This window comes from Hylobates moloch, unplaced genomic scaffold (assembly GCF_009828535.3).
Source record: "Hylobates moloch isolate HMO894 unplaced genomic scaffold, HMol_V3 SCAFFOLD_3, whole genome shotgun sequence".
NCBI classification, from domain to species: Eukaryota; Metazoa; Chordata; class Mammalia; order Primates; family Hylobatidae; genus Hylobates; species Hylobates moloch.
Genome location: NW_026652278.1, coordinates 88,383,153 through 88,400,666, shown reverse-complemented (window position 1 = coordinate 88,400,666; position 17,514 = coordinate 88,383,153). Strand labels below are relative to the sequence as shown.

Sequence of the window (17,514 nt, the reverse complement as noted above, 5' to 3'; positions counted from 1 at the left end):
ATACATTTCCACAGTGCACAAGGGTTCCCTTTTCCCCACATCCTCTTCAGCATTTATTATCTGTCTTTTGGAGAGAAGACATTTTAACTGGGGTGAGATGATATCTCATTGTAGTTTTGATTTGCATTTCTCTAATGGATCAATGATATTAACTTTTCATATGCCTGTTTGCCATTTGTATGTCTTCTTTTGAGAAATGTCTATTCAGATTTTTGCCCAGTTTTAACTCAGATTAGATTTTTTTCTAAAGAATTGTTATAGCTCCTTATATATTCTGGTTGTGAACACCTTGTCAGATGTTGATACAGTTTGGATATTAGTCCCTGCCCAAATCTCATTTTGAGAGGTAATGCTCAGCGTTAAAGGTGGGTCTTGGTGGAAGGTGTTTTGGTCAAGGGAGAGGATCCCTCATTAATTGATGCTGCCCTCACATCAAGGCCCATATTTCTGCCATATATGTTTTGGAAAACTTTTTCCAGTGTTAAGAATAAATATTGGGAGTTTTATTGAAATATTAAATTTATAGAAACTGCTATTATTTTAATAACAAGTCTTTAAACATTGAAATTAACTTTATTTTTAAATTTTTGTGGGTACAAAGTAGGTATATATGTTTATGGGGTACATGAGATATTTTAATACAGGTATGAAATGTGTATAAACACATCAGGGTAAATGGGGTATCCATGACCTCAGGCACCCCTCACAAAATCTGAGTACTCACAAGATCTGTTTGTGTGGCACTTCCCTTCCCCCCTCTCTTTGCCCCTGCTCCTGCCATGTGAGATACTTACTCCCCTTTTGCCTTCCACCATGGTTGGAAACTTCCTGACGCCTCCCTACAAGCTGATCAGATGTTAGCACCATGCTTCCTGTACAGCCTGCAAAACCGTGAGCCAATTAAACCTCTTCTTTATAAATTATTCAGTCTCAGGTATTTCTTTACAGTACTTCAAGAATGGCCTAATACAGATGGATAGTTTGCAAATATTCTCTCACATTCTATGGGTTGTCTCTTCACTTTGTTGTTTCCTTTGCAGTGCAGAAGCTTTTTAACTTGATGTGATCCCATTTGTCCACTTTTGCTTTGGTTGCCTGTTTGTCAGGTATTACACAAGAAATCTTTGCCCACTCCAATGTCCTGGAGAGATTCCCCAATGTTTTCTTTTTGCTGTTTCATAGTTTGAGGTCTTAGATTTAACTTTTTAGTTAATTTTGATTTTTGTATATGCTAAGAGATGGGGGTCTAGTTTCATTCTGCATATAGATATCCAGTTTTCCCAGCACCATTTATTAAAGACATTATCTTTTCCCCAATGTATGTTCTTCATTCCTTTGTCAAAAGTGAGTTCACCGTAGATGTATGAATTTGTTTCTGGGTTGTCTATTCTGTTCCTATGTGTCTGTTTTTATACCAGTATCATGCTGTTTTGGTTACTGTAGCTCTGTTGAATAACTGGAAGTCAGGTAATATGATTCTTCCAGTTTGATTCCTTTTGCTCAGGATAGCTCTATTCTAGGTCTTTTGTGGTTCCCATATAAATTTTAGGGTTGTGTTTTCTATTTCTTTGAAGAATGTTAAAGTTTTCTGGATGTTCCACAGTTTATCCATTAACCTGCTGAATGACATCTTTTTTCTTTTCTTTTTTCCTGAGATGGGGTCTCACTCTGTCTTCCAGGCTAGAGTATAGTGGCATGATCACAGCTCAATGCAGCTTCAATCTGCCAGGCTCAAGTGATCCTCCCATGTCTCTGCCTCCTGAGTACCTCGGACTACAGGTGCATGCCACCATGCCTGGCTAATTTTTGTATTTTTTGTAGAGACAGTTGTGCCATGTTGCCCAGGCTAGTCTCAAACTCCTGGGCTCAAGCAACCCACCCACCTCGACCTTCTAACATGCTAGAATTACAGGTATGAGCCACTGAGACCAGCCAGAGTATTTTCTTACTGTTAGGTACATGAGATGATCCAGGCTCATCTTGTATTTCTCCCAATCTCTGACTAGGAATCATCCCTGGTCCCCTTTTTTGTGGATAGTATTTAGGAACTAATAACTTGGCAGTTGGTCTGCTTACTATTTCTGAGGTGTCACTGTTTAGGTCCTCTCAGTAGAATGAACACAAAATATATGCATATGTGCACACACAACAATTTCTCTATTTGTTCCTATATATTTAAAAGATATGAGTTCTATTCTAATGCCACACTCCAGGTTTTCTAGCTCTCCTCATTCCTATTTTTATAAATACCTTCTTTAATGGAGAAATCTTGCTGTCATCATTCTCAACGTATTTATTTGCTCAGTGTTACCAATCTCTCAACAATGCTGCCCATCTCCTCCCCCTGTCCCTTCCACACCTCACCCTCAGCCCTCTTGGTGCCAGCAGACACAAAGCCAAAACTCCTCTCATCCCACGAGGCAAGTCTAACTCCTCCACTCTGGGGGAGGAAGGCAGGAGAGATACATGAAAAGTCAAAAAGGGGAATCAAAAGAAAGAGGAATGGAAGGCCACATTGGTTTTTTTTAAATAATAAATCATCTTTTGATTGCCCTAATAAACATCTCTTGGTGATGATAATAGTTTTTGGATATGGCTAGATGTTTGTTTTTTTTTTCAATTTTAGGATTTTGCATCTAAATCTATGAGACTTTGGTCTATAGCTTTATAGGTTTTTCGTTTGTTTTAGGTTTTGGTATCAAGGTTGTACTGGCCTCAAAAACTGAATTGGAAAAGTTCCATCTTTTTTCTTCTAGAAAAGTTTATAAAAGCCTGGTATTATTTCTTAAATATTTGGAATAACTTCAGTGGAGCCATCTGTTCCTAGAGCTTTCTTTCTAAGCAAGTTTTTGAATATTCCACTCAGGTATTGTTTGCAGTTGTGACAAGGCAGAACCAATCTCTAGTATGACCTTGTTTCCAGGGCTTTTACTGATGGCATGTTCGCCAACCTGCTGGCACTTCCTAAGTTCTAATAATTTCTCCTTTATACTGCAAAATGCAAAACAGAACAAAAATCCTACTTATTATCTTCTCAAATTAGCTTTTCAGGCTCCTGCCCTATGCAGCATGAGACATCTGGAAATTTCTTGAGAAATTATATGTGTTTGAAGCCCCTAATGTATCCATTTTTTTCATTGCAGTCTTGATTGTTCTCCTGGTTTCTGGTCCCCCCATGCCTTCCCCTGACCCCCAGGTTATGGTCCTCTGCCTGAATCAAGTTCAATATTCAGGTTCTGCCCTATAGCCACAAGTGGAAAGGGCCCCCAGAGCTGCATTCTGTGCATGTGCTTTCTGAGATTTACCACTCTCTAGAATTCTGCCCCTTTAGTCCTCTTTGCTTCTATAGCAATTAGTTGCATTTAAATATTTTCTGTAATTTTATAGTTATCCTCAATGGGTCCATTCTGCTGCCAACTACTATACCTTACCCAATAGCAAAGTCTATTTTTGTGTTTGTTTCTTTGTTTTAATCTCTCTCTGTCACTCAGGCTGGAGTGCAGTGGCATGATCTCAGCTCACTGAAACTTCCACCTCCCAGGTTCAAGTGATCCTCCCACCTCAGCCTCTCTAGTAGCCAGGACTACAGGTGTGCACCACCATGCCCGGCTAATTTTTGTATTTTTAGTAGAGACAGGGTTTCATCATGTTGGTCAAAGCTGGTCTGGAACTCCTGACCTCAGGTGATTTGCCCACCTCAGCCTCCCAAAGTACTGGGATTATAGGCACAAGCCACCATGCCCAGCCTATTTGTGCTTTTTGAAAGCTCCATATTTAAGTTATATCTACATATACATTTTAAAAAGTTATATCACCTATGAAAGACGTGTTTCAGTATGGAGAGAAATAGAGTTGGGTACAATAAGTCACTCACCGCAGAATGTCCTGGCTTATGTGTTAGACATCTGCAGGGCAGAAACCACCAGAAATCTGTACCCACTCTCTTCTAGTAATCCTCATAAGTTGCATACAAGGCAAATTGACTTGCCGCTTTGATCCACCATTCTGAGACGGGTCGTCCAAATTTAGTCTGCCCCAGGATTACTCAAAAATGCTGCTGGTGGGCTCCTGTACTATGGCCCCAGATTGAGGGTCTTTCTCTTTCTTCTGGACATACAAGAGCACTCTTGTTTGTGGGTCCCTTTGCTAAAAAATCTTCCCTTATTTTTCATATGGCTAAGCAATAAACCTTTGAACTACTTATAGCTATTGGCTCGAGTGGCATCTTTTCAAGTCTCTTAGAAAATAGCAGTCTTGACAACTAAACTGGATATTAACAAAGTAAAATGCTATTTCTCAATAAAAATCTTTTTTCCACATTTTCTTAAATTGCTAGATATCCTGCAATTCAACCTGTTCTATGTTAAATTTAGATTTTAACTTAAAACGTCCACACATTCGATACAGTTAAAAATACTTTCTCTACTATCTGATATTCACTGAGAAGCTACTTCTTATTACATATAATACTCCATAAAATATAACCTCATAGTAAATGCTTTCCTATAGTTTCCTACAGTTTGTGCATTTTCTCTGGCCTCTTGACTTCACACAGAATGATTTTCCACATTCATTACATCCATAGGGTTTCTGTCTTATATGAGTTCTGTGGTGAACAATTAGGGCTGACTTCTGATGAAAGGTTTTCCCACATTCATTACACCCAAAAGGTTTCTTCCCTGTGTGTCTTCTCAGATATTCTGTGAAACTGTAGTAGTAGCAGAAAAATGCATCCTCTCTCAACCTAGGGATGCTGACCCAGGTTTCACCCTATGTGAATTCTCTGATGTTTAATGAGGAGTGGCATTGGGCAAAATGTTTCCTATATTCATTCACTAATAAGTTTTTTCCACTTTTAGTTTTGTAACATAGTGTATGGTCCAAATTCCAGAATAATGTTTTCCTGCATTCCCTATCTTCATATTGTTTTTTTCCCTCTTTAAGTTCTATACTGTGAGAACCGACTTCACAGCAAAGGCTATAATTATATTAACAGATTTCTCTCACCCTTTGTTCTGTGTTCTACAAAGTTCTGACTTCACCCAGAGTAATTTCCCTCATTTACTACATTTATAGGGTTTCTCCTCAAGTGTGTTCTCTGATGTACAGTTAGTTTTGACTTAACATAGAATGATTTTCCACAAACATTACATTCATAGGGTTTCTCCCCTGTGTGTGTTCTATGATGTGCAATGAGTTTTGACTTCACACAGAATGACTTTCCACATTCATTACATCCATAGGGTTTCTGTCTTATATGAGTTCTCTGGTGAACAATTAGGGCCGACTTCTGACGGAAGGTTTTCCCACATTCATTACATCCAAAAGGTTTCTCCCCTGTGTGTCTTCTCAGATGTTCTGTGAAACCGGAGTAGTAGCAGAAAAATTTTCCACACTGAATACATTCATAAGGTTTCTCACCTGTGTGAGTTCTTAGATGTTTAGTAAGGGTTGACTTCTCAGAGAATGACTTCCCACATTCATTACATTCATAAGGTTTTTCACCTGTGTGAATTCTCTGATGTTTAATGAGATCTGATTTTCTGAGAAAGGCTTTCCCACATGCATAGCATTCATAGGGCTTCTCCCCTGTGTGTGTTTTCTGATGCACAGTAAGGACTGACTTAAATGAGAAGGTTTTCCCACATTCATGACATTCATATGGTTTCTCCCCTGTGTGTGTTCTTTGATGTTGAGTAAGGGTTGACTTTTCACTGAAGGATTTCCCACATTCATGACATCCATAAGGTCTCTCCCCTGTGTGAATTCTTTGATGTTTAATGAGGTCTGAATTCTTATAGAAGGTCTTCCCACATTCGTGACATTCATAGGGTTTTCCACCTGTGTGTGTTCTCTGATGTCTTGTGTGGGCTGACTTCTGGGTGAAGGTTTTTCCACATTCATGACATTCATAAGGTTTTTCCCCTGTATGTGTTCTGTGTTGTAAATGAAGGACTAATTTTTCACTGAAAAAGGTTCCACATTCATTATATTCAATAATATTGTTAATTGAGTGGGTTCTCTGAATTGGAGTGAGATTTAACTTCTGGCTGAATGGGTAAACACTCTGATGTTCAAGGAGAATGGATTCCTCAAAGATATTTTCTCCACATTCCTTACCATAGTGGTTCTCTTTTGGATGTGTTTGCTGATGAGTGATGAAAAATGACATATCACAGGTTTTCCCATGTTCAGTATATTTGCAGGTTTTCTGTCCTATGTAACCTCTCTTATGTACAAGGAAGAGTGAATTCTCAGGGAAAGCTTTCCCACATTCACTGTATTCAAAAGGTTGCTCCCAATTTTTAATTTTCTGATGCCAAACAAGGTCTTCATTCAGCCAGAAGCCGTTCCCATTTTTATTATATTCAGAAGGTTCCTCTTCAGAATGAATTATTTCATGCTTTTCATCACAGAAACATTTTCCACCTTTGTTAAACTCATTGAACTTCATTCTTGAATAGTTTCTACTGGTATTAATTAATTCTGAAATACAGAGTGACAAGAAAGGTTAGTTGACAAGGATATGTAAGAGTTAGCATTATATTTGAAGGCATGGCTCAGTTTAGGCCATTATCTCCTCACACCTACGTTATGACAATGTGCACACTTCCAGTCTTATACCTCTTTTCAATTCAACACAGCAGCAGCAAATTAAATTTCTAAAAGTTCTAATTCATAGATAGTCCTATAATTCAGGCTCCAATTCTGTGTGGTTTTGTTGTTCTTGGTTGTTGTTGTTGGTGGTGGTGGTGGTGTTTTTGAGACAGAGTCTTGCTCTGTCACCCAGGCTGGAGTGTAGTGACATGATCTCGGCTCACTGCAACCTCCGCTTCCTGGGTTCAAGCAAATCTCATGCCTCAACCTCCCAAGTAGCTGGGACTACAGGCATACACAACCATGCTCGGCTAGTTTTTATGTTTTTAGTAGAGACGGGATTTTGCCATGTTAGCCAGGCTGGTCTCGAACTCCTAGCCTCAAGCAATTCATCCATACTGGCCTTCCAAAGTGCAGGGATTACAGGCATGAGCCACTGCACCTGGCTAAATTGTTTTTCTAGCTCTGATTCACTAGGAATAAAAGTATGCAACAATAAGAGTGAAATCAATGAGTGAACAAGCCATCTTGCCATAGGATCAGGTTTATGGTTCTATTCCAGCCATGGGATTTGCCCTTTATTCCATCAACTGCACTATACTATACCAAGTCCAATGTACCAAGAACAAACGCTTTTTTTTTTTAACAAGGTATCACTGAAGTAAACATATCTTTACATTTAGATTCAGATTAGAACCAAGCCATTCTTTTACAAGTCTAGAGTGAATATATTTCACTCTAGGTAAGTTCAGTTGTTTGTCCCTCATAAATTGCTCATTCCCATCATAATCTCATACTGATTGTTTTTCCATTGTCAGTTTGCAGTCTAACAGTGTTTTTAAAAAGTTGCCTTCCCAAATTTTCCAAGTTCATTTACTAAAAAACATGAAAGGACTGTTTGTATAATTCATTTAAGCACAAATACCAGCTGGATTGCTATAACAATATTCTTTGTTAAACACTGATTTTAAAATATTTCATGCAGTTCTGTTCTTGTTCACCAACTATGTTCCTGGCAGCCATTACTTTACCTATGATTTTCTCTCAGAGCCCTACATCAACAGTACTTAACAATCAACAGTACTTAACAAATAATGTTTAACAGTATTATCCGGAGAGCTTTTTCAACACAAATTTTTTCAGGCTTCACGCTGAAATCGTTACTGGTTGAATGTTTAATTTTAATTTTAATTGCTTTTTATTTTTTAGAGACAGAATCTTGCTCTGTCACCCAGGCTGCAGTGGATTGGCACAAACAAGAGCTAACCACAGCCTCTTCCCAGGCTAAAGCAAGACTCTCACCTCAGCTTCCTAGTAGGTGAGATCACAAAAATTAGCCAGGCATGGGACCACAGGTGTGTGCCACCATGCCTGGCTAATTTTTTAAGTTTTCATAGAGATGGGGTCTTCCTATTTTGCCCAAGGTGGTCTCAAATTCCTGGGCTGAAGCGATCCTCCCACCTCAGCCTCCCAAAGTCCTAGGATTACAGGCATGAACCACTGGGCCCAGGCTATTTTAAAATAATTCTGTAAAAAATGGTAAATATGGTAAAAAGCTAATGAATGAGCAACTCAAAAAAGCATGTATAGAAAAATATATTTAATCTTATAGAAGGAGGGATGCTTTTTACTGGGAAGAGTATACCAGGGAGCTTTCCGGGGGTGTTGAAAAATCACTCTGTATATTCATCTCAATGATGGGTACATGAGTGTTTTATATATATATAAAATTTTATTAATCTCTGGCTTAACTATATAGTTTATACCACAATTAAAAAAAAAACAAGATGTGTGTATGGAAGTGATACTGGGAGATGCTGGGTGATTCAGAGTCACTGCATATTTGGGTCATGTCAACATGTTACTTCCAAAGGTCTGGAGCCTCTAAAACATGATTCCTAAAGAACATTTCAATGGTCTTATTATCCAAACTTACCCTTTGTGATCTACCTTCCTTTAAATTCCATCTGGCACATACTAACTCACCCAGATGACTCTGGCTTGGAAATTTTTCCTCTAATATCCATGGCTCCTCGCCTTTCTCCAACTTGAGAATCACTTCTGGTTTAGGAATGCAATACCCTGTGAATGAGAATTGTATTACTTGGGACAAACTGGGTAGGTTTTCCTGAAGGAGGAAGACAGTATACCCCAAACAGTACACACACATACACACACACACACACACTTCATTTAATCCTGTCATGGGGGCAGAGGAAAACATTCTTTCTGGTATCCAAAAGGGATAAATTGTCCTTGACCTCTGAATCTCAAATCTAAATATTATTATATTGTACAAAAGTTTCACAAGTTTCTATTGATAAGAAAGGACATGCATTCTGGCCTTCTACATGGGAAACAATTCCTACCTACCTACTGAGACAAGGTGGCTGTAGTTCTCCAGCATCACATCCCTGTACAGGGTCCTCTGAGCAGGGTCCAGATGCTGCCACTCCTCTTGAGTGAAGCCCACAGTCACATCCCTAAATGACACTGATCCCTGGAAAATCACAGTTCTGCTCAGTTTGAAGTGATAAGAATCAGTTGACGTGAAAAAAGATGTTTAGGGACAAATTCTTACCATTTTTATTGTTGAAAATTAAATAGAAACTGTTATAAAGGGCCTCTATGATATATGTTGTTTTATATTACACATTGTGGGTAAAGATCGTAGTAGAAATATCCTGTTGGTACATTAATTTATTACTTAATACAAAAATATTTATTGCCTACATGTGCCTAGAGCTTTCTTAGTTTCTGAGTATTCCAATTTGAACACAAGAGCTTCCTTACAAGAGAGGAACATATCTTCTCATAAGGAAACATACATACAGAGACATACCTACCACAGGACTTAAAGGACTCACACCACAGATATGTGTAACACATATGGATCATAAAAGTGTTCTGTGCAAATTCATGTGAGAGTGTGTCAACATATTAGATTTCACTAAAGTGATAAAACTTTAGTTCCTTTGCAAACATGTAACAAAAACTTAAGAAAAGGTTAAAAACCTGAAAAAATATGTGGCAAGTCAGTGGAACTGCTTAACAGGATAAGAGCATGTCTTACCTGTGAAGAGGTAAAGGTTGCAGAGGCATGGAAGATGAGGGAGACTAGGAAATACTTTTGGCTTTAATCCTGTTTAGTGTTCTCCAAATATTTATCACTCATCTAATCCGTAAAAATTTTTAGCAACTACTAGTTTTATTTATATTTATTCATAAAGTAAATAAAATACAATCAATCCATATATAAGGAAAGCTTAATTTTCTTCTTATTTTTTAGATAAAAATATAAATAGGCATGCTGATATTTTCCTCCCACGCCCTAAAGGACTGGCAGTATATGACATAAACACAATTATCTTGCATACTTCCTTTAGGCCATAGGCTCCCTGCTCCCCCCACCCCAGGTCATTGATGCGAATAGCAGAAGTTGATGGTGAACTGGAAATACACACCTGAATCTCTGTAACATAATTCAGTTTTCACTGAGGAAGCAATGCCACCAAAGTAGAGTTGAGACTGCTGGAGAGCAGCATTAGAAGAGATTGTCTATACTAAGGGACAGCAGTGGAGATGTGGAAGAGGGAATTCACTAAGCAAAGGAAGAGAGGAAGGGCTACTTCCAGAGGGCCTGCATAGAGGCCTTAGAAGGTCTGGAAATCAGAACCAGGAGGGTGGGTGTTGGGGGAGGGGAGAGTGCAGAGTGACAATAAGACACATGCAGGCCATGCTGCTCTTAGAACGTCTTCATGTCATGGAAGTGAGCATGTCCAGTGGAAGGCTACAGAGATGATTCTGAAGCTTGGGAGAGACCTAAGGTTTGGAGTTCAAGACCAGCCTGGCCAACATGGTAAAACCCCATCTTTACTAAAAAGACAAAGAATAGCCATGCGTGGTTGTGGACGCCTGTAATCCCAGCTACTTGGGAGGTTGAGGGAGGATAATCACTTGCACCCAGGAGACAGAGATTGCAGTGAGCCAAGATTGTGCCACCGCATTCCAGCCTGGGTGACAGAGTGAGACTCCGTCTCAAAAAAAAAAAAAAAAAAAAAAATCACAGATTAAAAAAAGAGCATTCCAAAATTAAATGTTAATATTTGCCTAACTGTGAAAACAAAACAAATACTCTCTGAACACTACTAGAAAACAAAATGGGCCAGGTGCAGTGGCTCATGCCTGTAATCTCAGCACTTTGGTAGGCCAAGGCAGGAGGATCACAAGGTCAGGAGTTCAAGACCAGCATGGCTAACATGGTGAAACCCTGTCTATACTAAAAATACAAAAATTAGCCAGGCATGGTGGCAGGTGCCTGTAATCCCAGCTACTCAGGAGGCTGAGACAGGAGAATCACTTGAACCTGGGAGGCGGAAGTTGCAGTGAGCCAAGATCACACCACTGTACTGCAGCCTGGGCAAAAAGAGTGAAACTCTGTCTCAAAAAAATGAAAGAAAGAAAGAAAACAAAATGGATGTAAAATACAGAATTGTACAAATCTAAATATATAAAATTGCACAAATTATAACAAAATAAAAACTAGAAAAAGAGATAATAAAAGAATAGCTTGTAAAATATACACAAATCCAGGAGATAAATACCATTCTAAAATGAATTCCGAAAGAAAAAAAAAAGCTAAGGAGAGACTTTTCTGGGGGGAAATGAGGGCAATCAAGAGCACTGTGTACATTATAGCCCATTTATGCCTGAGGTTGCAATTTTTTTAATTTTTGCAATCAGACCTTGAAATGACCCTGAGCAGTAGGATATAAATAACTCCCACATGCTTAGCGTTCCAATAATGGAACACTAGGCATACACGGTTTAGGGAATTCAGAACGCCAAGCACATACCCAGGACAGGAGAAGCTTGGCAAAGACCTCAAAAGACCTTAAGGTTTTACTTCTGGCTAATCTCTGTGCTCAGTGCAAGCAAGCAGTGAAGACTAAGATGAAGTTCTAAATGGACCAGGCTAAGTGCTTAAAAAGTGCCCCAGGACAGAGCCAATTTGCAAATAATAGGAAAGGGGTTTTGCTGTTGTTCTTTTTAGTTTTTTTTTGTTTTTTTCTTTTTTTTGGTTGTTGTTGCTTGAATCCTGGCCTTCCAGGAAAAATGCCTGTTAAAACAGTACCTGAACACAAGCTAAAGAGAGAGAATCCAGTGACCACACATGACTAGAAATTAAAATAGAGACTGCAAAAACCTGTTTGAAAAATTCATAAAAACAAATGGATGACTGAAGAGTTCAATAATGAAGAACAGCAAAGTCTAGAGAAGAATGAGAAAGTGATTTCTAAAGTTACCAAATTATGATATTAAAATGCCCAGTTTCAACAGGAACAAGAAAATCACAAAGCATACAAAGAAACTGGAAGTGTTGTCCAATCACAGGAAAAATATAAATTGACATATATCCCTGAGGCAAACCAAACATAACACTTCTTAAACAAAGACTTTAAATCAACAGTCTTAAATATACTCAAAAGCTAAAAGAAAACATACAACAACTTACAAACCAAATATCAAAAAAGAGATTGAAATTATAATAAAGAACCAAATAGACATTCTAAAATTAAAAAGTACCATAATTGAAATAATGAATTCACCACAGGAGTTCAACAGCAGATTTGGGAATGCCAAAAAGAATCTGTGAATTTAAGTATAAGACTATTGAAATTAACAAGTTTGAGAATCAGAGCAAAAAAGAATTAAGAAAAATAAACGGAACCCAAAGGACCTATGGGACACCATCAAGCTGACCAACACAAACATTATGGGAAACGTAGAAGAATAAAAGAGAGGCAAGGAAATAGAGTATTTGCAGAAAAGCCAAAACTTCCTAAATTTGGTGGAAGACACAAATCTATACATGCAGGAAGCACAATAAACTCAAAATAAACTCAAATACATCCACCAAGACATGTTATAACCAAACAGTCAGGAAAAAAAAATGACAGAGAATCTTGAAGCAGCAAAGGAGAAGCAATTTTCACATACAAAAGAACCTCAAAAAGATCATCAGCAGGCCGGGCGCGGTGGCTCACGCTTGGAATCCCAGCACTTTGGGAGGCCAAGGCAGGCTGATCATGAGGTCAGGAGATCGACACCATCCTGGCTAACACAGTGGAACCCCGTCTCTACTAAAACTACAAAAAATTAGCCGGGCGAAGTGGCGGGCGCCTGTAGAACCAGCTACTCGGGAGGCGGAGGCAGGAGAATGGCATGAACCCAGGAGGTGGAGCTTGCAGTGAGCCGAGATCGCGCCACTGCACTCTAGCCTGGGTGGCAGAGTGAGACTCCGTCTCAAAAAAAAAAAAAAACCATCAGCAGAAACCTTGGAGGTTAGAAGGCACTGGATTGATATATTAAAAGCGCTGAAAGAAAAAGCTGTAACTGAGAATTCTATGCCTGGCAAACATGCCTGTCAATAATGAGGACATTCCCAGATGAACACCAGCTAAGGGAGTATGTTTTTACTAGATCTACTCTGCAAGGAATGCTAAAGGGAATCCTTTGGGTTGAAATGTGATTCACAACAAACAAGGGAACTGTTATAAGATTATAAGCCAAGTTTTCATCTGGATTTGGTCTTAAGAGAGAAATTAGGATTAAATAAATAAGAAAAATGGGAGACTGGCAAAGTGGATAAATTTCTTCAAATAATGCATACAAAAATGTAATTAGAATGAATAAGACTGAGTATTTGATAGTAAAACAGGGTGACTACAGTCAACAGGTTTTTTTTATTATTATACTCTAAGTTGTGGGGTACATGTGCAGAATATGCAGGTTTGATACATAGGTATACATGTGCCATGGTGGTTTGCTGCACCCATCAACCAATCATCTACATAAGGTATTTCTCCTAATGCTATCTCTCCCCTAGCCCCCCACACCCTGACAGGCCCCAGTATGAGATGTTCCCCTCCTGTGTCCACGTGTTCTCATTGTCCAACTCCCACTTATGAGTGAGAACATGCAGTGTTTGGTTTTCTGTTCTTGTGTTAGTTTGCTGAGAATGATGGTTTCCAGCTTCATCCATGTCCCTGCAAAGGACATGAACTCATCCTTTTTTATGGCTGCATAGTATTCCATGGTGTATATGTGGCACATTTTCTTTATCCAGTCTATTACTGATGGGCATTTGGGTTGGTTCCAAGTCTTTGCTATTGTGAATAGTACCACAAAAAAACGTACATATGCATGTGTCCTTATAGTAGAATGATTTATAATCCTTTGGGTATATACCCAGTAATGGGATTCCTGGGTCAAATGGTATCTGGTTCTAGATCCTTCAGGAATCACCACACTGTCTTCTACAATGGTTGAACTAATTTACACTCCCACCAACAGTATAAAATCGTTCCTATTTCTCCATATCCTCTCCAGCATCTGTTGTTTCCTGACTTTTTAATGATTGCCATTTTAACTGGCATGAGATGGTATCTCATTGTGGTTTTGATTTGCATTTCTCTAATGACCAGTGATGATGAGCTTTTTTCATGTTTCTTGGCCGCATAAATATCTTCTTTTGAGAAGTGTCTGTTCATATCCTTCACTCACTTTTTGATGGGGTTGTTTTTTTCTTCTAAATTTGTTTAAGTTCTTTGTAGATTCTGGATATTAGCTCTACGTCAGATGGATAGATTGCAAAAATTTTCTCCCGTTCTGTAGTTTGCCTGTTCGCTCTGATGACAGTTTCTTTTGCTGTGCAGAAGCTCTTTAGTTTAATTAGATCTCATTTGTCAATTTCGGCATTTGTTGCCATTGTTTTCGGTGTTTTAGTCATGAAGTCTTTGCCCATGCCCGCGTACTGAATGATATTGCCTAGGTTTTCTTCTAGGGTTTTTATGGTTTTAGGTCTTAGGTTTAAGTCTTTAATCCATCTTGAGTTAATTTTTGTATAAGGTGTAAGGAAGGGGTCCAGTTTCAGTTTTCTGCATATGGCTAGCCAGTTTTCCCAACACCATTTATTAAATAGGGACTCCTTTCCCCATTGCTTTTGTCAGGTTTGTCTAAGATCAGATGGTTGTAGACGTGTGGTGTTATTTCTGAGGCCTCTGTTCTGTTCCATTGATCTATATATCTGCTTTGGTACCAGTACCATGCTGTTTTGGTTACTGTAGCCTCGTAGTATAGTTTGAAGTCAAGTAGTGTGATGCCTCCAGCTTTGTTCTTTTGGCTTAGAATTATCTTGGCTATCTGGGCTCTTTTTTGGTTCCATATAAAATTTAAAGTAGTTTTTTTCTAATTCTGTGCAGAATGTTAATGGCAACTTGATGGAGATAGCTTGAATCTATAAATTACTTTGGGCAATATACCCATTTTCATGATACTGATTCTTCGTATCCATAAGCATGGCATGTTTTTCCATTTGTTTGTGTCCTCTCTTACTTCCTTGAGCAGTGGTTTGTAGTTCTTCTTGAAGAGGTCCTTCACATCCCGTGTAAGTTGTATTCCTAGGTATTTTATTCTGTTTGTAGAAATTGGGAATGGGAATTAACTCATGATTTGGCTCTCTGTTTGTCTATTATTGGTGTATAGGACTGGTTGTCATTTTTGCACATTGATTTTGTGTCCTGAGACTTTCCTTAAGTTGCTTATCAGCTTTAGGAAATTTTGGGCTGAGATGATGGGGTTTTCTAAATATAGAATCATATCATCTGCAAATAGACAAATTTGACTTCCTCTTTTCCTATGTGAATACCCTTTATTTCTTTCTCTTGCCTGAATGCCCTAGCCAGAACTTCCAATACTATGTTGAATAGGAGTGGTGAGAGAGGGCATCCTTGTCTTGTGGTGGTTTTCAAAGGGAATGCTTCCAGTTTTTGCCCATTCAGTATTATATTGGCTGTGGGTTTGTCATACATAGCTCTTATTATTATTTTGAGATATGTTCCATCAATACCTAGTTTTTTGAGAGTTTTTAGCATGAAGGGGTGTTGAATTTTCTCAAAGGCCTTTTCTGCACCTACTGAGATAATCATGTGGTTTTTGTCATTGGTTCTGTTTATGTGATGAATTACGTTTATTAATTTGCCTATGTTGCACCAGCCTTGCATCCCAGGGATGAAGCTGACTTGAGCATGGTGGATAAGCTTTTTGAAGTGCTGCTGGATTCGGTTTGCCAGTATTTTATTGAAGATTTTTGTGTCAATGTTCATCAGGGATATTGGCCTGAAGTTTTCTCTTTTTGTTGTGTCCCTGCAATGTTTCGGTATCAAGATGATGCTGGCCTCATAAAATGAGTTAGAGAGGATTCTGTCTTTTTCTGTTGCTTGGAATAGTTTCAGAGGGAGTGGTATCAGCTCCTCTTTGTACCTCTGGTAGTATTCAGCTGTGAATCCATCTGGTCCTAGACTTTTTTTGGTTGGTAGGCTATTATTTACTGCCTCAATTTCAGAACTTGTTATTAGTCTATTCAGGGATTTGACTTCTTCCTGCTTTAGACTTGGGAGGGTGTATGTGTCCAGGAATTTATCCATTTCTTCTAGATTTTCTAGTTTATTTGCATAGAGGTGTTTACAGTATTCTCTGATGGTAGTTTGTATTTCTGTGGAATCAGTGGTGATATCCCCTTTATCTTTTTTTATTGCATCTGTTTGATTCTTCTCTCTTTTCTTCTTTATTCTTCTGGCTATTCTATTTTGCTGATCTTTTCAAAAAACCAGCCCCTGGATTCATTGATTTTTTTCAAGGGTTTTTCGTATCTCTATCTCCGTCAGTTCTGCTCTGATCTTAGTTCTTGCCTTCTGCTAGCTTTTGAATGTATTTGCTCTTGCTTCTCTAGTTCTTTTGTGATGTTAGGGTGTCTATTTTAGATCTTTCCTGCTTTCTGTTGTGGGCATTTAGTGCTACAAATTTCCCTCTAGACACTGCTTTAAATGTGTCCCAGAGATTCTGGTACATTGTGTCTTTGTTCTCATTGGTTTCAAATAACTTCTTTATTTCTGCCTTAATTTCATTATTTACCCAGTAGTCATTCAGGACCAGGTTGTTCAGTTTTCATGTAATTGTGCAGTTTTGAGTGAGTTTCTTAATCCTGATTTCTAATTTGATTGCACTGTGGTCTGAGAGACTGTTATGATTTTCATTCTTTTGCATTTGCTGAGGAGTGTTTTACTTCCAATTATGTGGTCAATTTTAGAATAAATGTGATGTGGTGCTGAGAAGAATGTATATTCTGTTGATTTGGGTGGGGAGAGTTCTGTAGATGTCTATTAGGTCTGCTTGGTCCAGAGCTGAGTTAAAGTTCTGAATATCCTTGTTAATTTTCTGTCTCGATGATCTGTCTAATACTGACAGTGGGTTGTTAAAGTCTCCCACTATTATTGTGTGGGAGACTAAGTGTCTTTGTAGGTCTCTAAAAACTTGCTTTATGAATCTGGGTGCTCCTGTATTGGGTGCACATATATTTAGGGTCGTTAGCTCTTCTTGTTGCATTGATCCCTTTACCACTATGTAATGCCCTTTGTCTCTTTTGATCTTCATTGGTTTAAAATCTGTTTTATCAGAGACTAAGATTGTAACACCTGCTTCTTTTGCTTTCCAATTGCTTGGTAAATATTCCTCCATCCCTTTATTTTGAGCCTATGTGTGTCTTTGCACATGAGATGGGTCTCCTGAATACAGCACACTAATGGGTGTTGACTTTTTATCCAATTTGCCAGTCTGTGTCTTTAAACTGAGGCATTTAGCCCATTTACATTTAAGGTTAACATGATTATGTGTGAAGTTGATCCTGTCGTTATGATGCTACCTGGTTATTTTGCCCATTAGTTGATGCAGTTTTTTCATAGTATCATTGGTCTTTACAATTTGGTATGTTGTTGCAGTGCCTGGTACTGGTTGTTCCTTTCCATGTTTAGTGCTTCCTTCAGGAACTCTTGTAAGGCAGGCCTGGTGGTGACAAAA

General features: G+C 38.5%; 1 protein-coding gene across 1 annotated transcript in view; it reads right to left on the bottom strand.

Moving 5' to 3' along the window:
• Positions 1 to 481: 481 nt before the first annotated feature.
• Positions 482 to 17,514, bottom strand: part of LOC116461525 (zinc finger protein 37A-like) — a 29,970-nt gene continuing 12,937 nt past the window's right edge. The window contains 4 exon segments of the mRNA XM_032143332.2: positions 482 to 5,086; positions 5,089 to 6,486; positions 8,584 to 8,679; positions 8,971 to 9,097. Of these exon segments, the coding sequence (XP_031999223.1) occupies positions 5,058 to 5,086; positions 5,089 to 6,486; positions 8,584 to 8,679; positions 8,971 to 9,097 (1,650 nt within the window). The 3' untranslated portion in view covers positions 482 to 5,057.